This window comes from Alternaria ventricosa, assembly GCF_023758065.1.
Source record: "Alternaria ventricosa strain BMP 2768 chromosome Unknown scaffold_9, whole genome shotgun sequence".
NCBI lineage: Eukaryota > Fungi > Ascomycota > Dothideomycetes > Pleosporales > Pleosporaceae > Alternaria > Alternaria ventricosa.
The window spans coordinates 961,352-986,760 of NW_026055689.1; the positions used below are offsets into that span (position 1 = coordinate 961,352).

The 25,409-nt window shown below is 52.5% G+C and overlaps 7 protein-coding genes across 7 annotated transcripts; 4 read left to right on the plus strand and 3 right to left on the minus strand.

Moving 5' to 3' along the window:
- Positions 1–2,165: 2,165 nt before the first annotated feature.
- Positions 2,166–3,174, minus strand: J4E93_005988 (uncharacterized protein; the record flags this gene model as incomplete). Its single annotated transcript, XM_049343906.1, has 3 exons — positions 2,166–2,278; positions 2,332–2,974; positions 3,028–3,174. The coding sequence occupies 3 exons, from the start codon at positions 3,172–3,174 to the stop codon at positions 2,166–2,168; spliced, it is 903 nt and encodes a 300-aa protein (XP_049199139.1).
- Positions 3,175–6,967: 3,793 nt separating this feature from the next.
- Positions 6,968–8,488, plus strand: J4E93_005989 (uncharacterized protein; the record flags this gene model as incomplete). Its single annotated transcript, XM_049343907.1, has 1 exon — positions 6,968–8,488. The coding sequence occupies one exon, from the start codon at positions 6,968–6,970 to the stop codon at positions 8,486–8,488; it is 1,521 nt and encodes a 506-aa protein (XP_049199140.1).
- A 1,156-nt stretch (positions 8,489–9,644) lies between these two features.
- Positions 9,645–11,228, minus strand: J4E93_005990 (uncharacterized protein; the record flags this gene model as incomplete). The annotated part of the gene is made up of 1 exon (XM_049343908.1): positions 9,645–11,228. One exon carries the CDS (start codon positions 11,226–11,228, stop codon positions 9,645–9,647), a length of 1,584 nt encoding a protein of 527 aa, XP_049199141.1.
- Positions 11,229–14,400: 3,172 nt separating this feature from the next.
- On the plus strand, positions 14,401–16,286 carry J4E93_005991 (uncharacterized protein; the record flags this gene model as incomplete). The annotated part of the gene is made up of 3 exons (XM_049343909.1): positions 14,401–14,941; positions 15,004–16,043; positions 16,107–16,286. The coding sequence occupies 3 exons, from the start codon at positions 14,401–14,403 to the stop codon at positions 16,284–16,286; spliced, it is 1,761 nt and encodes a 586-aa protein (XP_049199142.1).
- Positions 16,287–17,492: 1,206 nt separating this feature from the next.
- On the plus strand, positions 17,493–17,791 carry J4E93_005992 (uncharacterized protein; the record flags this gene model as incomplete). The annotated part of the gene is made up of 2 exons (XM_049343910.1): positions 17,493–17,574; positions 17,631–17,791. The coding sequence occupies 2 exons, from the start codon at positions 17,493–17,495 to the stop codon at positions 17,789–17,791; spliced, it is 243 nt and encodes an 80-aa protein (XP_049199143.1).
- Positions 17,792–20,665: 2,874 nt separating this feature from the next.
- On the plus strand, positions 20,666–21,661 carry J4E93_005993 (uncharacterized protein; the record flags this gene model as incomplete). The annotated part of the gene is made up of 1 exon (XM_049343911.1): positions 20,666–21,661. The coding sequence occupies one exon, from the start codon at positions 20,666–20,668 to the stop codon at positions 21,659–21,661; it is 996 nt and encodes a 331-aa protein (XP_049199144.1).
- Positions 21,662–21,969: 308 nt separating this feature from the next.
- J4E93_005994 (uncharacterized protein) lies at positions 21,970–23,076 on the minus strand (the record flags this gene model as incomplete). Its single annotated transcript, XM_049343912.1, has 1 exon — positions 21,970–23,076. One exon carries the CDS (start codon positions 23,074–23,076, stop codon positions 21,970–21,972), a length of 1,107 nt encoding a protein of 368 aa, XP_049199145.1.
- Between the last annotated feature and the right edge of the window lie 2,333 nt (positions 23,077–25,409).

Sequence of the window (25,409 nt, forward strand, 5' to 3'; positions counted from 1 at the left end):
CACTGATCATGTGCCGGCAGCTTCGCTCGTTTATGGCGCCGTATTGCTCCTAGATATCGTGAACGACTTGAGCAGTGCCTGCATACCAACCTTCCCGATACAGCGGTGAGTACGCGGAACAGTTTCCCCTGACCCGACAGGACGTTGACGGACCGGTCCCTGGACACGTAGTGTACGTTTCGTATCTTCAAGTTCCACGAACGCCCAGATCTTGATCGCATTCCCGATAAGCAGATGAAGGCGACACACTTTGGTGCGGTAGTCATTCCGTCTACCAGGAAATGCCGCAGAAAACAACCGAGACTACACTAAGTTTCACCGCTTCTTTTCTTTTGCGATCCAATCATCACCTGGGTGCTCCGATATATCTTCGGAAACAGCGCCGTTGCGTCAGATCGTTGCAGGTGTCAACACTGTTCCACGGCTAATGCTGTGGCCGACTCGTTGGGTTGGAGAATACGCATCCGGGACTTCGCACCAAGTTGGTGAAAACTAGACAACCACGTCTTCCTTATCGGAAGATGACCGAGTCATCACAGTCATGAGACTAGTCGGAGGAGAAAGAACCACCCTCTGCTCGGCTAGCCATGACAGCTCATATCATCATCGTCAAGAGTTCTGTGCAACATACGAATCGTTCCAATGTCAGGCCATATCTCGCACATGCCACCCGACAAAGCATGTCTCGGACTCTCGGGTACGTGGTCCTTGGAAGCTTTGTCCTGGTTCCTTGCGCGACGCCGGGTGAACGCCGGGCGCAACATGCATGCTTATGCAGTTGAAGTCTGGTATGCTTACAACCAAATCTGGGTGAGCACATTGAAGACGTGCACATGACATGAAGAATCTTCTTTTGGACCGACACCGACGTAATGACGCCACGATGCGTTGACATGACCTTTGTGAAAGAAGCGCATAACAGTCATCGCAGTGACGAAGCCTTGCAATGTAGAGGGGGGTATCGTAAGCGATGATGATCATACGAAATGTGGACTCGAGTTTCCGATCCGTGACCCCCCGTTTATCTCCGGTCCAGCGTCACCGGTCCACGCTACGATGCTGGTGTTCGCTAGTGAAGGGATCGATGGAGTGACCCGATGAAGAAGGAGAGGAAATGTAACAGTCGCGCCGCGAAAAGCTCTTAGGCGAAATCGAAACCTGATGCTGCTGTGACCCGTAGCGTGGCGGCAACATGGCCTTGAACATGGCTGTTGTAGCTCGGGAAAATTTACCGAAGTAACGACAGCGCTTGCTAAAGCATGAATGCCGACTTGTAAGCCTCAAACGAACCTTGATGGCACGACTTGATGACAATGTACAACACAGGGGATACAGCGTTACCACAGCGCACATGAATCGAACACGCGTCAACGGGCCGCATAAGTGCGAACTGTGAGAGTTCTTCCCGAGTTTTCGACGGTGCAGCAACAACAAAGGCATGTCTCAAGCGGGGAAGGAGGCTCCATAGATTGAGACTGTCGTTGATGTTGTTCAATAGCGGATGCGTGATGGACCTTCGATGATCAACGTCATAGGGTCACGCCTTCGCGTCAAAGAGAGTAGTACAGGGGACTCGTACTTCTGCAGGAAAGATCTCGATTCGAAGTGCCTTTCATAGGTGTCGTGAGGTCGTACGCGGTCCATGCGTTTTGTGTGTCTCGGAGAAGGCAGCTTGATGGTTCCGTTTTCGGACTGCTGATCAGTATAACATCATGCGTCAGACATGGGGCTGGGAAGAAAGCCTCACGGAATGCTAGGAGGAACGTAGACCTGTTGTGGTGATTGATGCTACGCCAGAAGGCAGGAGAGGAGGAGGTTGGGGCGGAAGTGGGGCCCCCTTATTAGGTAAGCACGGTGGATCTTAGCTCGTATAGCGTCATGGCAGTCACCGTAGACAAAACTTCTGCATCGTAACCGTATCAATATGGCTGCTACCCGTGTAATAGGCGAATATGGAGAAATGCCTCGAAAATCATTTGTCGCCATTCCACATTGACTCACAGCACCCCTTATAATCGCGAAGAGCTCCAGCACACCCGACCCGCGATCGATCGCTTACAAATACACCGCTTTGTTCCTGACTACACGAACACTCCCTCGTTCTTCACATGTTTCTTGCCTTTCTTCGCCTTTTCGTCCGTCGCGTCGGGCTCGCAGTCCTCTGGTCACGTGGACCACGGATGACCCTCCGGGCCGAGCTTCGCATTCAGGAATCCAAGCTTGAGCAGCTTCTGCTCGGTGATCTCCTGCTTATGTACCTCCATCTCGTCGATATCCCCTGGGAAGATCAGCAGTAACAAATAAAGAGTTGGAATAGAATGAGATACGTACAGTTGACGCTGACGAATGAGCCCTTGAGGTAGTCGGCCTTGGGCTGCGCAAGGTACAGCGATAAGCCACCCGTCTGTATGCCCTTGTCGTGCGCAAACGGCGTGAGCTGGTCGACGACCATACCGCGCTTTGACTCGGTCGCAGCGACGATACCAGGGTGCACGGTGAAGACGCGAAGATTAGGCTTCTCGGCGTCCAGGTACTCGGCCAACTTGAGCAGCGCCATCTTGCTGCCCGAGTAGGCGCTCATGCCGGGGACTGTGAAGGACGAGCCGAGCGTGTTTAGCAAGATGAGCGTACCTGACTCAACGGCCTTGAGGTAGTAGTATGCGAGAATATACGAGCCCTTGACGTTCACCTCGTAGTCGCTGAACCAAGCGCTAAGTTCAAGGTCGCCGACAGGTCCGCCCGCCATACTACCCGCGGCATGGACCACGACGTCAACGGTGCCAAAGGCATCGGTCGCCTTCTTGAACAGGTTCTGGACTTCGTCCTCGTTGGTCAGGTCGGCGGTGGCGCTGAGGACCTTGGTCTCGAGGCTGAGGGAGGCGATGGCGTTGGCGGGCTCTACCAACAGATCTTTGTTGCGGCCGACAAGCACGATGCCCTTAGCGTCGGCTACAGCCCAGGCACGAGCCACTTCCTATTCGTTGGCGTCAGCATCCATCTCGCGCGATCGACAACGGACCATCTTACGCCTCCTAAACCGCCTGTAGCGCCCGTGATCAGGATGGTCTTGCCCTTGGCGCTTAGAGTGGGGTTCTTGGGGTCGATGGCCGGGTACACATCGCGCTTGAGCGACTTGGTGAGCTGGAACGGGGTCGTGAAGGCGTTGGGGTCCATGGTGAGGATGGGGAGATTGCGTTGGAGGAACAGCGGCAGAGAAAGTGGTAAGAAGAAAAGGTGTTCAAGTGATTGAAAAGTGTGAAGCGTAGGGATTTGGATTGCTCTTGTTGCGATTATGTGTGCAGCAGCGACCATCGACAGCCTCAAATAATTGCGGCGTCAGCCTTGTGCAACGCACCGCCAGGCACTGTCGAGCAACGTGCATACTGTATTATCTCAGCTGTGATGCGAGCAAGGGACTGATTTACAAGCAGCAGACGCGAAGCGAAGGCCGACACCGAATTGTATTTCAAAGCATGACTCGGGTCCCGCGCTAGAAACCCCCTTCCTTGACGCGTGATCATTTGCTTTCTAAGTTTGCGAAGCCGCCAGTATGTTCGTGATTGCACGAGCATTTCTTTAGTATACTGACGTGTCGTCAGACTTAATTCGCTCTCCAGTACCGTTCAAATCATTTTGCGAAGCTTTACAGCATTGCCCTAGCTGTGCGTCCAGTCCCGTCCACATTCCTTCACGGTCACATTTCCGCCTTCATTTACATGTTGGGACGAGTACCATCGCAAAGCATGCATTCTACATGGCCCCTGGAAATCTACTCTTCGCGCGGATAGCTGGCCCGAATTTGAAGAATACAAATGGGATAGGTACCATAGCCAGACACAGGAAGCCAAGGAGAGATGTCGCCCAGCCGATCCCGAGAGCATCGTACACTGAGTTAGGTGTTAGCTTGTTCAAGGCTCCAGAACTTGCCATCGGCTGGTTCCGCGTTTGATGACGTACTTTGCACAGTAAAGAGGGGGAAGACAGCCCCAAGCGTGTACCTGACGATCCCATTCGCCGCCATGGCTGACGCGCCGTTCATCGCACCGTATACATCCGTAAGATAGAGCGCAGAAGATGTCTAGAGGTCAAGCTGTTAGTACTAACGGAACATGAACTCGAGCTTCGCAACTTACGAAGACACAAATATTGCCCCATGCAAAAGGTATAACTCCCACTACAGTAGGAGCCCAGTGAACGCCCTTGTCAGCGCACCAGCCAAACCAGAAGAGACCAATGGCCATGCCCCAACTACCAAGCATTGCGCTATATAAGCGATGTTCCGGATTAGCGTTCGGGTTGCCTTCCAAGATGGCCTGCTGATGTTTCTTCAGGTAGATCGTACGGTCTATGACAATGGTAGTCATGCCTCCAACAAAGACACCAATACTGATCGGAATGAATGTGAGCCCAGACTGAGACGGCGTGAAGGAATATGGCGGACGTGAGAAGACATAAGGGAAGGCTGCGAAGAAGAGAAACAGCACCCCAAATGCGAAACCTGTATAGAGCGAGACAAAGAACGCTACAGGCTGTGCGTATTTAGCTCAAGAATGGACGAAGATGCGCGGGGGCTTGCAAGCATACCTCTGTTGAGAGCATGTGAAGGGGTCGAATAAACCTCATAACGATCTCGCGTTTGATATCTCCATTTTCTTGTTTCTTTTGCATTCCGTTCTCCTTCGCTCTCTTCTTCAAGATGATTGGCTTGTAAGTCTCATCCATCGGTATAGAAGCGACATACACAGCCACCGCAAGGAAAAGAATCGACCATTGTGTCCATGGCCAAGTCTTGTACTGCGCCACGAATCCTCCAACCACAGGTCTGTAATCACGTCAACATCCAGTAAAGCAATGGACTCTGGACGATACACATACCCAAAAGACGGCCCAGCAAAAGGAGCCATCAAGTAGAAACTCGTAGCCAAGGCGCGCTTATGTGGTGGAAACAAATCGGCATTGGTTCCAGCACCAACAGCCAGCGCTGGACTTCCGAATAACCCTGCGAAAAATCGACATATGACCAGGCCCGCGAAGGTCTTCGAGAAGCCCGCACCGAGTGTAAACAGCATGAATATGGGGAAGAACACCAGATACACGACTTTTCGGCCTTTTCTTTCGCTAAGTGGTGCGGTCACGATTGGACCAAACGCGAGGCCGAGCGTGTAAAGCGTTATGCCGACGAGCGCAGCCGTGCGCGATACGTCGAAGTCACGCATGACGTCTGCGAGCGCGGGTGTATACACTGATGTTCCAAAGGTGCTGAATCGTCAGTACTTCCTGGTGTTACGGGCTGACTTGTGACTTACACGGTGAATCCAAAGAGGGCTGGTATCATCGTATGATAAGCCAACTTCCATGTAGACCAGTTGTGTGGGTTGTCAGGGTCGTCCGGGCCGTCCCAGTCCATCGGATCGACGGGGCTTGTGAGCGATCCATCTTCGCTAGCCGGCCGTTCAGTACAGCTTCGTTCATCGTCCAATTTGGCGGTATGGCATGGAGATCGATGTTCAGGTTCGGACTTCTCTACGTTGTATCCAGCAATGACAGTCTCGGTCTCATGGATCAATGTCACATGTCCATTCTGGCCATTGTGGTTCATGCTAGGAGTATGGTGAGTTAAGTGGGGATGCTACGAAAGGTAGACGGGATATCCTCCGTTATACTTCACAAGGAGAGGATATGTGCTGTATATACCCGGCGCTACGATCTGTTCCCCGCACGCGTCTAAAGTTACGGCCGAGGGCAAGCGCAACGCATTATCAAATGTGCCATTCTGCATTACCCACAACTTCCACGAAACTGTCATGAAGGAGAGCTGAGCTGTAAAGGAGTGCGCAGTTCTGATTGGCTGGTTGTGAAGCGACCCGAGGCTCGGTATCGGGTTTACTGATCACAGACCACGCATTAAACGGTGGCTTGCTCACGTGACGAGGCGCGTCGAGACCTCGGGAAGGGATGGCATCGCGTAGTACATGTTTGGGTATGGTAGCTTCGGGACTGGGCTAGTGTTTGCGAAAGCGAAGTGGGATATTTGCATCTAGAGGAGGGAAGGGGTGGAAACCCACGATGACGTCATCTAGCTTGGCAAATACCGATCAGCTTCAACCTCAAAGCTCTTTCATCCCAAGCTGAGCGTATCTTGGACATCTTCGTCACGTCTATATTTCCTTGATCTTGTCATGATGTTCTATCGCTGCATAGTGCAGGCTTCTGGCAAACGCGACCGCATACCTAGGTACAGAACGACATCCATGGATTGTTGTGGGAAGGGGCTGGAGCCGACGCGTTCGCGATAATCTGACCGCGACCGCTCTATCAGCTTTTATTCGCACCGGATGGGGTTCGACGACACAAGGAAAGAACGCACCTTAGCGGGTTGTAAGAAACTCGAATAGCTCGCGATACTTTTCTTTCTTCACAAGCGTCGTGTTCCAGCTATGGGGACGCCTGTCGCGGCCTTCTTGTTATTCGGGTACCGACTGTCACGCTGTGATAGTGCGACTTGATCCAGAATAACAACAGACACTGCGTAGTCATACTGACCTCATGATGCTAACAGAAAATAGTATCGTAGGGGTCATCCGCTGCAAACTTGCCCGCGGTGGTATCGCGTTTCGGTACCACTAAAAACCAGGTCTCCGCACCCATATCGCCATGGATCATACAGCCCCCATCGCGACAACTATACGGACCTAGTGGATCCAGTAATTCTGATGGACAACAACAACAAAATTGAGCTAATCCATATAAATGAAGTGAAGAGTTGCGAACGCACGTGCGTTTCCCCTTCAATCCATGGTAGAGTGTTCTTCGATACTAGGCACCCATTTTGAACAGAACGCTCCACCAGATCTCATAACTGTGTCAACCCTAGTGTCAACACCATACGCTCACATCCTTTCACGTCAAGCAGTGAATCCCTCTAGTTCTTAGTATTCCTCCGTAGCTCCTACATACAGCAAACATAATGGGTTCAAAGCGCAAACACCAAGCCGAGAAGGACTGCGCGCCTTCGCAGACGTCCAAAAAGCGCAGTCGTCGCGACGTTCAGGACACACGCGCAGTTTCCCAAAATGGAAGCGATCACGATGGGGGTGCCAGTAGCCGTCGCAGTGATGACAGACGACTTTCGCACTCAAAGCGCGGACCTAAGAAACCTACGAATATTGTCGCCGAGCTTGCGAACCTTGCCGACTACAACGCACCTCCCGTAAAGCGATCGCGTAAGAATACCGTAGCTCAGCTTACCGACGATGAAATGCCTAGGGCCAGGTCCAGCCGCAACCGCGTTCGTGACCTGCGAACTCCAGGGCCTACCGCTCAGTCTGCCCATTTGAGCGGAAAGCTTCGTGTCCAGGGTGCGCGCATCACCAAACCAACAATCACAGGTGCCCACCGAAGGAAGACAAGCTTCGAGGAGAAAGTCAGGGCAGAGGCTGATAAGTTGGGTTCTTGGCTTGGTTGGGTATCAGAAGAAGAGAAGGATGACGACAGCGACGAAGAAGACCAATACGTGCCGCGCTCACATTCCCGTCGGTATCCACCAAAGAAACCAGGTACTCAGAATGCGCCCTGGAGTGATCTACCGGGTGAAGTTCGCAACTTGATATATCGATACGCCATGACCGACGAAGAAAAGAAAATTTTGAACGTTCGCCACTACCCCGAAGGCGTACCTCGGCGCTCTGTTCGCGGCATAGCCTGTCCAACCAACTTTGCGCACTCATATTGGGGCTTCACTCAAACCTGCCACCAGGTTCGGAATGAATTTACCCCTTGGCTTCTAGAGAAGCGTCGAGTTCGTACCGCGCTTGAGACCATCAACAACTACGTCAACATCTTTCATCGACCAGATAAAGACGGTGAGGTGGTAGGGTGGGTGGAGCCCATCTGCTGCGGCGCAGCACTTCCTCATGATGGTGTTGATGCTCTCGCCTTGTTGAAGCTCCGGGAAACCAGTTCAAGATTTCATCTTCAGCTACTTCCAACAACTGTAAGCGAAGCTCTAGACGCCTTGAACATGCCCGCCGATCCGGATGACTTCGATGAGCTGAAGATCATGCGGGATATGGCAAGAACGTTTCGCACTTGGTCACAGGATAATGTTATCAGCTTGATAGGCCTGGATGGCATCAACATCACCTCGGTACCCAAAGGATTGAACACTATCACCAGGACCGCCGAAGACGAAGATGATGCGCAGCATGAGATTCTGATCAAGTTTATCATGAGACCAGGCCAAACGGAAAAAGCTCCTGATAAATACCGCCTACATTGTCTCAACAAGATCATCTTCGCCTCTGAGCTCTGGAAAAAGACCGGTGTGAAGCTAAAGGCTTGTTTTGACACTGGCGTCGCGAAGTGGAAGGTTCGGCGCAATGGGGTTGTCGACACGTGCTGGACAGGAAGAGCTGGTGGCAGCAAGATTTCCCGTCGTTTGATGAAGTACTGTTATTCTCCTGGTTACAAAGGAGAAAGCTTGGACTGAGCTTGAGAGAACGCCTGCTATCTTTTTTTTTGGACATTTACGAAAGGAGCTTGAGAGAGTTCATGGCAGAATGGTCTCGGCTTTTGAAAAATGCAAACGATTTGGCAACGTCCAACGTAGCATTTGTGCGTCGTCTATTGACTAAAGCGGTATCGCAAAGGAACTATCGTGGCTCACAGGATAAGTGAGACGCCAATGTTGAGTTTCACAACTCATCAAGCTTGCTCATACATCATGTGCGTGCTGTTAGTATAGCTGTCGGTACCACAGCGCATCATTGACGCGTCATACACGCTTATACATCAGATAATGAGTAGGCGCTGTCGCTTCGATCTGATTGTTTTCTATTACACTATATCTATATATAAACACTACATCTCTCCATAGTCTACTCCATCTCATCATAGCCAAGATTCCTCACCTTCCCAAGCATGTTCCCCAACCAACCACCTCAGCCCCCAAGAAACGGCCAAGACCAAGCTCAACAGCCCGTACGACCCGCCTTCCAAATCATAGTAACACCAACAGGGCCTGTGCTAGTGCCTTACCCACTCCTAGACCAGATATGTATACCGCAAGCACCGGTGCCAGGTCCAGCACCAGCAGCGACTCAGGCCCAGCCGTGGTGGATGCCGCCTGTGCCTGTTCAGAATGACCACAGCGCACGCCCTCAACAGCAGCCAGAACAGCCGTCCCAGCCACAGCCACTTCTACTGGCACCGTTGCCGCAACCTACGCAAGATCCGAATAATCCTGCGACCCTGCCTAGTGACTACTTTACGTATCGCGACGCGGAATGGAGTGATGAGGCGTTGGCGGAGCTGCTGAGATCGCATAGGGAAGCACGGAGAAAGAAGTAAATACATGGCGCAAACGAGCTCTGAAGGCTGGGTCTTGCAATACATGGAGTGGTATATCTAGCGAGTATATTCATGTAGAGCTCGAGGCAGCTTTGGCAGTTAGGGGCCGCACCGCGCAGATATATATATGTAAAACGCTCAAATAGACTGAATATGGGAATCCTTGCACCTGAAACATGTAACTAGATGAGCTAGTCATGAATCAAATGACTGAATCGCTTGCGCTATGTGCATCATATGATTGGGCATCAATGAGCGAGCCATTAGTTGCACACGTGTGAGCTGTTACCCTATGCTCAGTCGCTCGATATGACATCCAGCTCCTTAAGCTCAGTCGTCCTTTCTCGACGCAACTTCGTCCTCTTGATACCGAACGAGATCAGAAGTCCAATGGCGCCGACGACTGTCATGAGAATCCAAGTCCCTCTCAGCGCGCTCATGAAGCTATGGCGGACTACACTCTTCTGGAACTCTGTGAAGCCAGTGATAGCGGCGCTCTGAGATATCGCTTCACCCCCAGTGAGCTTAAAAGCAACATCGTCTGCGATGCCACTGTCGACAATCTTCTCATAGTGCGGCGCCATGAGGAGTTGGAATACCACTTGGCCGATCACTAAACCGATGGCACCAAACATCGTACGTACAAATCCGAAAGCCGCAGTACCGGCCGCAATATCCGCCTCTTGTATGCGCGTTTGTAGAGCAATGAGAGGCGCACCAAAGTTGGGCCCGAAACCCAGGCCGATAACGACCATGAATGCGATGACAGTTCCAAGGCTTGGCGTGGTGCCGAGCGAGATAAGAAGGCCGACACCGAGCGTCATAACGAATAGACCCGCTTGCAGTACTTCGAGAAAACGCCCAGTCTTCTCTATGACATGACCGGAAGTGAATGAAACAAGTGCTAAGGGTATCGCGACAGCGAGCATACATACGCCTGTTATCTCTGGTTGGAGTCCGAGCACGATCTGGAAGTACAGGGGTAGGAAGTAAGCCACCGAGGTAAAGACCAGAGTGTCGCATGCGCATACGGCCAGCGCGCTAAGGTTACTAATGTCTTTGAAGATGCGCAGCGGCATAATGGGACTGCCGCCATGTTGCGCCACCCAGTGTTGCGAGAAAGGGAAGGCGACGTAAGCGAGCGATCCGAACAGCAAGCACGTAATGACTCCAGCGTTCGAGTAGGAGCTAATACCACCTACTTGGAGGCCCACTAGCAGGAGTATAGTAGCCGTGATTATTGTGACGGTCCCCAGCCAGTCCATAGCCGCAAGTCCTGTTGTAAGGGGCGTTCGTGGGTTGTGTAGGTGTAGCGTAAGATACAACACTATAATCGCTAGTGAGACGATGGGTATGTTGATGTAAAAGCACCACGTCCAATGGAGACGTTGTGCGAAGACGCCGCCGAGTACCGGGCCCAAAGCAGATGCGACGGCCCATACAGCACCAACAGTGCCCATGTAGAAGGACCAATCCCGGATGGTGAAGAGGTCGCTGACGCATACGTGAACCAGTACCACCACTCCACCGCCGCCGAGACCCTGAACGACCCGGCCGAAGATGAGCATAACGGCATTCACACTGACGGCGCACAAGATGCTGCCGCCAAGGAAGATGGCGTTGGCTGCCAGGATTACGGGCTTTCTTCCGAATATGTCCGACAGCTTGCCCCAGAATGGGACTGATGAGGCATTGGCGAGAAGGTAGGAAGACCCTATCCAGGCGTACAGGGAGTCTGGGATATGGAAAGATCGGGAGATCGTAGGTAGAGCGGTTGGTATGAGCACGGTATCGAGTGCTACTAAGAAGATCGATAGACTGAGGGCGATGAAAGCCGCCAGTACGTGAGTTGGAGCACTGGTCTTTCCATTCGAGGCCATCTTAGCTCGTGTGAAGGACTTGAATAGTTAGTTTGAAAGGTTTGTTGTCGCGGTTGTAGTTGCTCGCCTTAATCGATTCCGATGACGCAGTGAGGTCAATGTTTGGCAAGCACTCCCCGTTGAGGGTCGTCATCCTGCCAGATTCGCCGGACCCTACCGTCATAAGGATATGCGCAGGCAAGAACTATGAACAGTCTGTGACGACAGACGATAGAAAGCTGCAGTCGCGCACCTGTCGCGTGGAAATAATGCCGAAGTGATGTGTGAGCTTTGATGTGGCTTTTGACCCTTTATACCGCGACGCTGATGCAGATATCAAAGAGCTCATATTCAGCAAGTATACCATCACTCTATAGGCCCCTCTTAGCTGATGGGTAAACGGGTTACATCCATGCGCTTGCATGCGTCACGGGCATTGGACCGGAGTGCTTGCCTTTGCACTACATGAAGGATGCGATTGGAGATCCCTAGCTGAGCTGGATCTTAGTAGAAGGGGTGGCTTGCTGTCGGTATACTTGTCCAGCACCTAATAAAGATCCCAGAACACCGGGCGACGAACAGTATCGCCACCTGGTCCATGCGGATCGCGTAGTATTAAGTATGCACGGTTCTGGTTGGGCTGGATCTGCGACTACATGTGGGGACCCCGCGTATTATTTCAGGGAAGTAGCTATGCATACGTGAGGGCTAATCGGGCTGCGGCAATTGGAGGCAGCGGCGAGCAGCCGATCCCGCATGCTACTGATGCTGTACTGATCTGCAGCGCTCACATGGTGGGGGTTCCCCTTTCAGAAGCCGAATAACCATCGTGGAGTTGAGCATCGTCCTGCTGGTACTCTTGATACCATTCTCGTCAGAGTCAGAAGTACTGATATGCCGAGACTGGTAACACGCTTTCTTGTAGGACAACTGCCCCTCTAAAGACCTCTTAAGTGGAGGCAAGCCAAATGAAACGAGCCTAACGCAAGCCTTTGCGCCTTGGGCTAAAACTTAGCAAATGACATGTCGACAACAAGTCGAACGTTTTGGGCTGCACTGAGTTGACAGTTGCACCAACTTGCCAATACTTGTGTTCCTCGGGTATGCCGTGTAAGGCGGTCCTTTCCGTATGAAGCTGGCGTCAACGCAGCCGTGTCAATCGGGACTTACGGGCTGCACTCCTCCCGGCATCTGGCAATAGTCTTCGTGCGAGATCCACCGGCTTACGTATAATACGTGACACGTATGTCTTCATGTTCACGTGTTTGCGGCTCATGAATGAACCCTACGCGCGAAGACTGCTGTAGAACGTGTTGCAAATTAGGCATATAAACTTGACCCTCTGTTGTGTTCGACGTTGAAACAGCGGAAGGATACGCTCCGGGGATGATAGTACAGAGATATTGATGCTCAGACTGAGCAGGTTCGATAGATCGTCAACGTCGACTTCTGATGCTTTCGTCTACGATAGATCAGTATCGATTGGGCGAATGGACACCACCAACCGTAGTCCTAGTGGCCAGCTGTAATCGGGGTCACGCTAGTGAAGATACTGTGCAATGCTAGCAGGCGAACAGCATGGTCCGTTTTTGACTACACGCATCGTGGCTGTGGGAGATTGTTGGTGTGAAAGACCGGGGTATGCGTGGATGGTGCAGAGACGTGTGCTAGCGTCGTTTGGAGTCGGTCTGTCGCGCAAGAGAAAGTAGCTGCCGACCTGCAGAAGAAAGACCATATTCCGAGACAGATGAGTTGTTCGTCCTCTGGCTGCTTCGTTTGGGAGTATGATGCCAGTGCCGACGCGCTTCGGCGATGGATGTCGTGCAGGGTGGGCACCGTTCGGAATTGGACACGGGGTCTAGCCGCTCGTGCAGCGTTGCGGAGACCAAGGACATGGTACTGGTAACACAAAGAACCTTTTGAAGATGCTTTGGACGACAATCCTTCGAGAGTCAGCACAAGCACACCCTGACTGTGCGCTCCCATGTGAGCGTGGCCTATTCCGTCCATTTTGGGCTCTTCCGGTATCCTGCATCGGCAAAGAACAAGTTCACTTACGTCAGCCCGCAAATGTACTCAAGAAAATGCGAGTGAGATGGCGCGAGTCAGTGACAAACTTCGAGAGGTTGGCCATGAATGAAGACTGCAAGGCTGCGCCATCGCTGGCGTTCACAGATCCCTTGGCGACGGCCGCCAAGTACCAACTGATGCATTCCGGTACATTGACGCGCTCTGTTCGCACGTGGAATGGCGTTCATCAAGCGTGGCGAGCTGGTAGAGATATAGTCGCGCTGGGTGGCGTCTGCCGTAGGTCTGCATGTGGTGGGCAGACTCGCGTAGGTCTTTCTGAGGGACTTTCGGGAGATGACTGAATAGAGAAGTACCCCAGCCCTCTGCTCAGCTAAGAGGTCGCCATTGACGACGTGAGAAGGTGAAGATATTCGTCCTTTCGTATACGAGGGGTGAGAACCCAAAAGAACGCGTCGGATGATGGCGCAGGACGCGAATCGAACGAAAGCGAGTACCCGAATCGTCGTCGGCGATGATAACGCGCTTCGCTCCCGTTACTCTGTCGAAACTATCGCGATGTCGCGTTGCGATGTCGGTTCTCGAGGTTGCAACATGTGGGGCAGCTCCCTCGGCTTCGCAGGGCCGCCAAGCCCCAAAGGGCGGAAGTGCAGGTGCGGCGAGGAAAAAAATTGTTTATCATGCTGCCCCTTCCCCACTAGAGCGCTCTTACTTTCCAATAACCATGAGCCCAAACGCCATCACCAGCTGGGACAACAATCCCGCCACGCCGCTACGAAGACGACGCCGCCGCCCACACTGAGAACTCGAGTTGAGAGTAGATGGACTGCTGCTGCATCTAGCGCCCAACGGCCATAACAATATTCTTCCACCAGGATACCCCATTTTTGGAGAGACCTGCCGAAACCTTCAGGAACACCACCAGGCTACGTATGTCGTCACTTGTTCTCTTACCTGCTGCCTATTCAATGTCCCGATGATGATTTTGTCATATTATAAAGATGTTAGACTTGCGATACCCCTTGAGCGCACAACGACTTCCTGAGAGACTACCCCACTTACATATCCCGCGTCTTCCGAATTGTTACCGCAACTGACGCGTCTTAGTAGCATATAAACCCGAGTTTTTGCTCCAAGCCTCCCCACACCCCGCCATCACGTCAAAATGTGCGGTATCATTGCTGTGATCCACGGCGATCCCAAGTCGCAATCGGCTTCGGTCGAGGTGCACGATGCCCTCTACCTCCTCCAACATCGCGGCCAAGATGCTGCCGGAATAGTCAGTTGCAGTGCCGGTGGTCGCTTCCACCAGTGCAAGGGCAACGGTATGGCGTCGCGCGTCTTCCAGGACGGCGCACGCGTTTCCGACCTCCCCGGCTTCATGGGCCTCGGCCACCTGCGATACCCTACCGCCGGCAGCAGCGCGAACGCTGAGGCTCAGCCCTTCTACGTCAACAGCCCCTACGGTATCTGCATGACCCACAATGGCAACCTCATCAACGCGCCGGCACTGCGCCAGCGACTCGATCACGAGGCCCACAGGCATATCAACACCGAGAGCGATAGCGAGCTCATGCTCAACATCTTCGCCGACGAGCTCAACGAGACCGGCAAGGCGCGTATCAACGCCGACGATTGCTTTGCGGCGCTGGAGAGGATGTACAAGCTCTGCACTGGTGGATGGGCCTGCACGGCCATGCTTGCGGGTATGTCAATCTCCAATGATTTCTGCTATACTGTAGTCGTATAGGCACTAACATTGTCTCAGGATTCGGCCTCATCGGTTTCCGCGACCCGTACGGTATTCGGCCCATGGTGCTCGGCTCTCGCAAGTCGCAGGACGGCAAGAGCATGGACTACATGATGGCATCAGAGAGTGTTGCGCTGGTCCAGTGCGGCTACAAGGACTTCTTCGATATCCTCCCTGGCCAAGCTGTGATCATCGAGAAGGGCAAGGAGCCCGTCTTCAGGCAAGTCGCCAAGCAAGAAGCGTATACCCCGGATATCTTCGAATACGTCTACTTCGCGCGACCCGACTCTGTCATTGACGGCATCGACGTGGATGAGAGCCGACGTAACATGGGCTTCACTCTCGCCGAGACCATCAAGAAGCAGCTCGGTCCCAAGACCATGGATGAGATCGACGTGGTCATGCCAATTCCCGAAACTTCGATCACTTCTGCGTTATGCGTTGCTGAGGCTCTCCAAAAGCCATACGTACAAGGTTTCGTCAAGAACCGTTACATCTTCCGCACATTCATCATGCCGTCGCAACAATTACGACAGAAGGGCGTCCGGGCCAAGCTGAATCCTATGAAGAAGAAGTTTGAAGGCAAGAACGTGTTGCTGGTAGATGACTCCATCGTCCGGGGTACTACGTCGCGTGAGATTGTCCTGATGGCGCGGGAAGCGGGTGCCAAGAAGGTCTACTTTACCTCGTGTGCACCGCCAATCACCAATGCCCACATCTACGGTATCGACCTGGCCTCTTCCTCGGAGCTGATCGCCCACCACCGCGACTCAGCAGCCATTGCTAAGCACATTGGCGCGGATGATGTCGTTTACCAGAACCTCGAGGATCTACAGAGCGCTTGCGCACGCCTCTCTCCTCGTGATCCTGCGACGCAGAAGTTCGAGGTTGGTGTCTTCTGCGGAAAATATGTCACTCCCGTCGACGCTGGCTATTTCGAGCATCTCGAAAGAATCCGCGGAGAGAGTCGCAAACAAAAGGTCATGGAGAAGGCACGAGAGGCTGTCGTACATGGCACGGCCAATCCTCAGCAAGTGCGCATGGCTGCCAAAGGCGTTGTAAGTTGAGACTTGAGAATATTGTTTGACAAGACTCCCTTTGACTAATGCATATTGCAACAGGAGGTTGACCAACATGGCAACGTCATCCCATCAGATGGCAATGGGCAACCCGATTGGCACCCAGCCAACGGTGTCAGCCAGACATCAACGAGTGATGCCCTCGCTAACGGTAACGGGGAAGAGCGACGCGTTACCAGCAGCCAGGACATCAGCTTACACAACATGCACGATTACAACTGAGCAGCTACTCAATAGTTGTCAAGCGCTGTTTTCCTACTGCAATATGGATGGCATTTTTTATTTAGACAATGATGATACACACGTACCAGGAAAAGTTACGAAAGAGACGATCGGGATACAGCGCGGGACTGCTAAGGCGTAGGGGGGGATTTGCGCTCTTCAGAGACTTTCCGAATGTAGATCTGAGTTCTTGGAGGCCTCAAGACTAGGGTCACGCTGAGATCGAGCACGCACCTTTGCTTATGCTCTCTCGCTTCAGGATACCAATCCAACAGTCGTTTGCATAAACCTTTTGGCCAGGCCTGTCAGCCGGGTCCTTCCGTCCCATTGGTGCGTATTTGGGTTTCTTTGAACCAACACATGATATCCGTGCACCTTTTCTTACCGGCTGCATTGCATCGATTTACACACGCGCTTAACATTTCCAAACACAACACACATCACGTGGCTGACTACCCACCCTGAGAGTTCTCGCCACGCGCACGAGCTATTGTAGGCTGGACACGAGGCCCCCATCTCACAGTCCTTCCAATGAAGGGAGGAGATGACGAATAAATTTCTCGCGCACCTGTTCGCTCAATACCGAAATGAGGTATATAGGGAGTTCACTCAATGCTGAGCTCATGTCTCACACATGACGCCGCTCAGCCACCTATAACTGACGCATCCTCTGACGAGAATGATTTTCCCGCGGACGGACCTCTTGCAGCAGCGGCCCGCAAGCCACTGACCATCAGTCACGTCGATACGAATTGCTCCTATTGACTTATGTACAAGTAAAGTTCTCGGCCAGTGGATCCCACATCGCCATACTCAGCGATCACACTGGTCAGCGTTGTGCTTATAAAACTGAAGCCACGGCGTCAGGTGTACGAGCAAACTTCCTCATACTGCCAACAACGCCCGCTCTTTCGCAAGCTGTCCGGCGATGAGGCATATGTCTGCCTGTGTACGGTCACTTGCATGGCAAGCCCATCAGACATGATGATGAATTACGCTCGTATTCTTCTCACCGCAACAAGCCACGATGAACTCCAACAAACGCCCCGGGCGAGAGGAGATGACGGAGGAAATCGAGAGCACTGAAGAAATGAGGTATAATACCTCCAAGGAAGGGTGCATTTGGGAGGACAACCACGACAGCATCTTCTACAGTATCACTACATTCAATATCTTTTAGCTCCACCAAAAACCCAAATCTTCAAGATGCAGTTCACCTCCACCATCGTCGCCGCCATCATGGCCTCAGTTGCCGTCGCTCAGATCTCGCTTGAGAACGTTGCCTCTTGTACGTCCCTTCCACATCTACGCAGACTACCGTTCCCACTAACACCCACTCCTCAGTCGAGGCCTACGCCAACTCCGACTGCTCACCCCAGGCCGTTCAGGAGCAGAACATCCACAGCAACGAGTGCAAGTACCTGCCCTTGCAGAGCGCCAAGGTCTTCTTCTTGGAGAAGACTCGTGCCAACTGCCGCCGTGAGTCGCGACAACGTTTATTCTGAATGATCGTGATCTAATGGGAATAGTCGAGTTCTACACTTCCACCAACTGCACTGGTGCGCCAACCGACGTCTTCACCACTGCTCCCAGCGGCTGCATCAATGTGTCGCAGAAGTATTCCTTCCAGGCTATCTGCTCTTAAGCAGGTTATATCCATCCAGCTATTTGGGGAGACGCAGTTACGAGTTGATTATTAGACGGAAGGGAGCTGGCAACAGCGTGCATAACTGAGAGGGCGTATTCGGAAGACAGTCATTACAACACCTTTTCGATCTGGCTTATTAGATTTAGTCCGGCTCGTTCGCCGTGTTCAACACACGGTGCGAGCTAGGCTGTATTGGAATATATCAGGTCGCTACTATCACCATCTTCGATTGTAACGTGACCATCGCTAAGGCGTTATGTGATGTGAGCAGGTAGAAAAAAAATGATCTGAGGATTTCGTTTGTATGATGTGCTACTTCCATCTAGAGCAAGCGCTTACTGCAAGAGAATTTGACCGCGCAACATGTGAGAAGAATGTCTTTGCCAAGCTCCTTCTACTACAGCCCAAGGATGAGGTGAGAGGAAGTCGTCAGGGAGTATAGAGAGCACATTGGTCGTATACTGGAGTCACATGAATTTGACCTGGAGATACCAAGACGTCGATGGTCGAAGCTGATCATCTGTTGTCTCGCCATTCCCATATTTATCGCGAGAAAGCACATATAAAGCCACTCCAGGTAACACCTCTACAGTTCATCGCTTTCAACACAATCATCCCGATCATCCTGAACTCATCCACACCTTCAATCATGCATCTCTTCGCCATCACCTTCGCACTTGCAGCGACAACCCTCGCCTTCCCCCTCACACCTAACCACCGTAATCCCGTCCCCAACCCCATTCCCAATGCTGGATCCTTCACATCATGGTCGTGCTTTGACTGTGCAGCCAGTAACCCTTGTCTCTCATTCCCACACGACAACATCGTGTCTGATGAGTGTTATCCTCTCGAGCCAAACCAGGCAAGTCTCAAATTACTAGACATCGCTCTCCAAGGCTGCGTGTGTAAGTAAACTTTTGACCCAGCATGGTGACTGCAAGGGCTGATGAGGTGTGTAGTGCAACTCTTCGACTCAGCGGATTGTTCGGAAGAGGCGGGAGCGCCGTATGTGCTTAACGAGCCGCCGACGTGTGATCCTGTGCCGGTCTTTAAGAGGGGATATAAAATTGTTTGTTAGAGACGTGGTTTGTGGGAAGAAATTGTAGCTTGGAAGTAAGTTTCAAAGGGTTTGGCGTTGTTGCTAGTATGTCGGTAGGAGAGGATGAGCCTGGATTGTCACTAGTTCAACACATAGTAACAACGGACTCTTAAAACTGTTCAGCTTCTTGTCATTGATGTTCGAATCTCTGTGTCGACGGGATACCTAGGTACGTCGGTTCGTTTGACGAAGTCCATTGATTTGAGTTTAGCTACACAGCGTTCAGTTTGTTACAACTTGAGTAGACCTTGAACTTCAGCGTCGTTTGGATCGATGAGATGCATGCGTGGCGGTGTCGGGGCGTACGCGTGGAAGGGGTTTCTCTTGATCCATCATGGTACTTTCTTAGGTATGCTTTCGTCAAATTTTGACCGCTCGAAAAGCTTTAAACTTCAACAACGACCTCTTCCACTACCTTCGGCACGGCTCCAAAGGCGAGAGTAAGATCTGAATGGTCGTAGACCTTAGGTATGTATACTAGAGTCTAACTTATCTTGCAGCCGCATGGGCTGACACGCTTTCCACATCCTGCTCTTCGAGTCTGCAGTTGGAGGCCTGCGCCGGGGTGGCTTAAACTTGACTGCATAGAATGCACTACCGACGACAAGAATCTCTATCGTAGTTTATCGCTTATCACCACTCCGACTTGCGATCCGAAAGTTTCGGGGTTGGGTAAGCATCTCGTGGCATCGTCCCCAAAGTCGCAACTCCAGGCCGCTGCACCTGGGCCCCGACGAACGCCACACCTTCATCCCCATGGACTCGGCAACAAGTAGCCGCCAAACGAAAGATCAGTAATGCGCATTACGATCGGATAAGACTCGCACCGGCCTCTGAGAATCAGGCGTGGGAAGGGCCGAACAGTTTCGGTGATGTAGCGCAATCATCGGACGGACGCCCCGGGACCACCTACGTCATGGACTCTTTGCGCAGAGCCGCATCCGCATTGGGGTCAGGAACAACGTCTTTTGCTCCACACAAGCGGCGCCTGGCACATGGAAATCCATATCATTCCGACACGTTCCAGACGCACGTCGCACGATTGCGGGCATTTCGGCAGTCCTGCAACTGTGGTGGGATGATTGGCCGATGCTGCCCGAGGCGTCTTCTGGATTTCGCAGCTCGATGCTTTTTACAATGTGCAGGAGTAGGCTGCATGCTGTGCTGACAACGCGTAATCGCGACGACATAGCCGATATCCATGAGCTGCATCACAGCTGACAACACCTCGAAGATGCAGCATGAGGAAGCGACTATACCGGATTCGGCTGATCTCAAAATTGTCATGCTGGAGATGCGACCCACAAAACCACGTTTTCTAGTGGCGGTCGACGCACCCAATGTGTAAGGCACGGCGATATCCAGACCCTGGACCCAGAGACCCTGTGCATTATCAATACGCGACGTCATGGGGGAGAAGTTTTCGAACGTAGCTCCAGCGGCATTCATGGCACATGTAAGAATGAGCTGTAGGTTGGCTCTAATCATATATAACAGTAAGTCGCGGTAGTCTTTGTGAACACATCAATCAACATCACATCAACTTTCATCTCTTTTGCAACAAGATACCCAAAAGTTTTTCTATTACATCACCTTTAAACGTATACTACATCACAACACACTACCACCAAGATGCCTTCTTTCACCGTCTACAAGGGCTCCAAGGAGAGCAAGATTGTCAAGTCGCAAACCACCAAGCCCGACCTCGAGAACGACCAGGTTCTCATCAAAGTAACCGCCTCCGGTCTCTGCGGAACCGATGAGCACTACAAGGGAGCCGACATGGCTCTCGGCCACGAGGGTGTCGGTGTCGTAGAAGAGCTTGGACCCAACGTGCAGGACCTGAAGAAGGGTGACCGCGTCGGTTGGGGATACGAGCACAACTCTTGCGGCCGCTGCGACAAGTGCCTCACAGGCCAGGAAACCTACTGCAGCGAGCGCCAAATGTACGGCATGGCCAACCTCGACCAGGGCAGCTTTGCTTCCCACTCCGTCCAGCGCGAGGCCTTCGTCTTCAAGGTCCCCGATGAGCTCACCGACGCTGAAGCCGCACCCCTGATGTGCGGTGGAGCCACCGTCTTCAACGCCCTGCACACCTACAACGTCAAGCCCACCGACCGCGTCGGTGTCATGGGTGTTGGCGGTCTCGGCCACTTGGCCATCCAGTACGCCGCCAAGATGGGCTGCGACGTCGTCGTCTTCTCCGGATCTGAGAGCAAGAAGGACGAGGCCATGAAGCTCGGCGCTAAGGAGTTCATCGCCATGAAGGGCAAGTCTGAGATCAGCGTCAGCCGCCCTGTTGACGCTCTCCTCGTCACCACTTCCGTTATGCCCGACTGGAAGCTCATGCTCCCTGTCCTCAACAACAACGCCATCATCTTCCCCATGACCGTTTCCGATGACGACTTTGCTATCAACCACATGGCTCTTATCGCCAAGGGTATCACCGTCCAGGGCTCTGTTGTTGCTGCCCGCGCTGTTCACCGCAGCATGTTGGCTTTCTCCGCGCTGCACGGCATCAAGCCTATCACCATGGAGTTCCCGCTCACTGAGAGTGGTATCGAGGAGGCAATGGCCACCCTCAGGGATGGAAAGATGAGGTACCGTGGTGTGCTTAAGCCCCAGTAAATGGATGGCTTTGGATGGAAAGATGGTAATGGAAAGGTTAATGAGCGGTGTATGACTAGTAGATACCGATATAGACTTACGAATCTCATTTGTTTGAACGTATACCACATCCTGTATTCTCAGGTGATGACTTATTTGTTCGGACTGACTAGCCATTGTAGGCACATAAGCGCGGCCATTTCCTCTAACCGGGTACATTCATCTCCGCCTCTAAGAACCCGAAATCTATAGAAAGACCCTCTCGGCCTTCTATCCAGACCCATGCAGTTCTGGCTGTGTGTATCGAACCCCCAGCGCAAGACATACATCTATTCCGGAAACAAGCGGATAAGCACCGGTAGAATGGCACTCGGCTCCATCGTCTGCAAAGCCGCAATAGCAGATCTTACATCCGTGACGAGTGTCCCTTCGACCTCAACCACACCACTCTTGACTCCCTTTCCATCCTGCCCCCTAGCCTCATTGGTCTGCGGTACGTACGGAGTCAGAAGCGCCTGCAACAGTTCATTACCACTATTTCCTTCGCCTTCTCCCCGGTTAGGCAACACCAGATTTGCGTTGTCGACATCCTTACCCGCGCTCTTCACCTCCTCAGCACGCACACCCGTCTCCCTCTTTCCAGGCACCACCCCACCAACAAATTTGCCAACCTTCCTCTCGTACCGCTCCCTACCCAACTGTGACTCTGCAACACGCAACTCTGCCTCCCACTCTTTACTAAGCTTCTTCATAGCGTTCTTCAGCAACTTCTTCTGCGCACCCCCGAAGTTCGTGAACAGTTCCCAGGGTCCAGTTTTCCATGTCAGGATGAAGGACTCTCGTGCGACAAAACTGGAAGTGGGCGTGTTGTGGTGTTCGATGACGGCGGCGAGGTATTGTTTTATGAAACGAATGGCTGCGGGAGGGATACGTGCGTGTGTGGGAGTGGTAACCCGTCCGGGGCGGTAGGAGTCTATGGCTCCAGGACGACGATCAACTGCTCCTGCTTCGCCATGTGAGGATTGACGCTGATCGCTAGACTGTGAGTGTTGAGCTAACAGCGCAACGAAGATCGCAGTGTTCCACCTCATGATGTCGTGGAAACGTTGGAATTGGTGCGCTTCGTCGAGTCGGTAGAACCAGATCGCTCGCGTTATCTCCATACTCTGTTTTTCTTCATCTTTGATGGGCTTGCTCGCGTAGCGGTCGATGACGACACGGTTGTGGAGGAAGAAGGGTAGTTGGATATCTGATGGTATGTTGGGGATATCGAGCGCTCGCGGGGTTTGGTCGAGAATGTCCACGAGGGTGACTACGGGGAGGTGGGTAGCCGGTACGCCGCGAAGCTTGTTCTTTAGTAGTAGTTGAAGATCGGCTTGGTCGTGATTGTCAGGGCCATCGGTATTGAGCTGCAAGGCAGTGATGGCGTGCGGCATCTTGGACTTGGGTACTTGATAGTATGAGAGAGCAATGTATCCAAAGTGCAACTATCAAGAATAGTCGGTATTCAACGCACGTGCGCACATCCGTTTGCTCGCTGGTGGGGGAATGGGAAGTGAAGGGCGGGAGCTTGCATACCACCAAACGCCCACACACCGCCGCGGACGGAGGAGCAAACAAACACCTGCGTCTGCATCTTCCCAATCCCGCAAGTGGAGGATTTGACGCAGCGTCAATGTAAATTAGAACAAGGTTGTCGACTAGAAAATATTTGATATGCTATCCCAACTGCCAGGTTTCTCCTTGGTACTCTCTTCAGAGCGAGTCTTATCCAGCCTTGATCAGACCACGGTGCACAACGTTACAACATACCTATGAAGAAATCGTAGCAGGTCATGTAGAAACTGGCCGACGAGAGGCCCCTCGTGTCCATTTGGCCAAGCCGAGAAAGCGAGGAAATCCCATTCGAGGTTGAAGCAAAGGGTGCTTGGGATGTTGAAATCCTTCAATGGTGGCCAGTTTGATGTCAATGCTGGATCATCTTTACCTGCTTCTCTGGCCTTAGCATTCATTAACACCCGCATCATATGGAGCGAAGCCTTCTCTGGCCATCGTACAAATCGGCAAGGGATGCGTACGCGGTAAAAGAGGAAAGCTTCTCGTCGAGAAGCTTGACAAACACGAAAGTACTTGCTGAGGATCTGGTACCCGTAAAGTGTAACGAGGTAGCTGCTTCCACACTCTGCAAGTATTTTGGCGTTGCCACGAAACGCATCTCCTAAACGTTCTAGGAAGGTTATGGATCTGCTAGCCAGGGACTGGAGATGTCGACTTTAACGATGCGCTGACGCCGGATGGCGTGTCGCCATATCAATGATCGGAGTTCTTTCGGGAGTCGTGAGAAGGGGCGAAACGTCGGACCTTCGGCTGGGATACCTGGGTTAAAGATGGGGAATGGAGGTTTTGCAGACATATTGGGCAATAGACTCCTAGATGGGCATTGGAGCGAAGAGAAATACTAGTAACCACAAAACATCTAAAGTCTTGCCCACAGATCTTCATACATAAAAGACGGTTGTGCTAGGCACCGGCTTTGCAAAAGCCATGCCGCGTGCGGGGCGTGATACAAGCTTCTTAGTCAGGTGTTGTTTAGCTGGTAGAAACCCCAGATCTGAGAAACGGGTTTTCGAAGACGTCCAACCGTCGCAGTCAGGTCTTGAGACGAATTGCAAATTCCGACGCACGAAATGAAAGAGAGAAGAGAAGGAAATCCACAGACTTTGGTACAACCCGTTGCTAGTCACGTCAGGCAGCTTCATTTCTCCTGGTGAAGTAAGTCAGAGAACTTGAGTATCTTCTACGAGCATCCGCGATTTTGATGAGAGTTGCCGTCAAACAAAAGATCACAAAGAACGTCGGTAAGATCGTTGATGCAGGTTTGTTGATGTTGGTCAAACGTCCGGTTACGCGTTCGCGCCCACTTGTTGGTGGGGCAGCTCCACCGCTAGGCGCGCATAGGGAAGATGACGATCTTCAGGGTCAGTCCAGTGCGAAAGGTTAGAAGATGAGGCTGCGCAAAGTGTATCGATAGATGTGAGCGGGCCGGAAATCTCTGAGGTAGATGGGCAGATCGCGTGTTTCAGATGTGGGTGAGACGTTCGTTGATCGTTCGCAGACACGCGTTGCGCAGGTGGGCTCATGACGTCTGTCGCATGGCTTGAATGATGATCGTCCGGTGATACAGTGGTGAGTGGTGGCTGGGTAAACACTTTCAGTCCACAGAGGGCCGAAGTGGTGAGGTGGAAACAATGATGTTTACACCGATGCCACGTGAGGACATTACGCAAGCTGCGGATGGAGATGCCGTAGTGCCCAGCGCCCAGAAACAGCAGGCAGACTACGCTGAAGTGTAGTCTTGTGCATCTCGATGTGGTGAAGATGGCGCCGCTTGCAGCGAGTCGACGGCTCATCGACCTCGCTGGCCAAGTGCGCCACAGTCCGATGCGGCATGATTGGCATGATTGGCTGGAGAGGCTGGGTGTAGTCTATTTGCGTGCAGCCATCCGCTGGTGCCGAGAGCACGGATGGGGTCGCTGGCCAGACAGTCCAGACTTGGTGTGCCGCAGGATTCCGGATGGCATAATATTGACATCCTTCAGGGAGCGGTAATGTGCAGCGGGCGGGGATGGGCTGGAAGAGTGAAATGTTGGTTTCGCGCGTATACGGCAATAAAATTAGAGGAAATACGAAGAGCTGGGCGGACCTGGCTGGCAGACTTTCAGTCAGCGCGAGAAGAGGCCTAGAGCGTCGTGTTGATTGGCCCGACGAG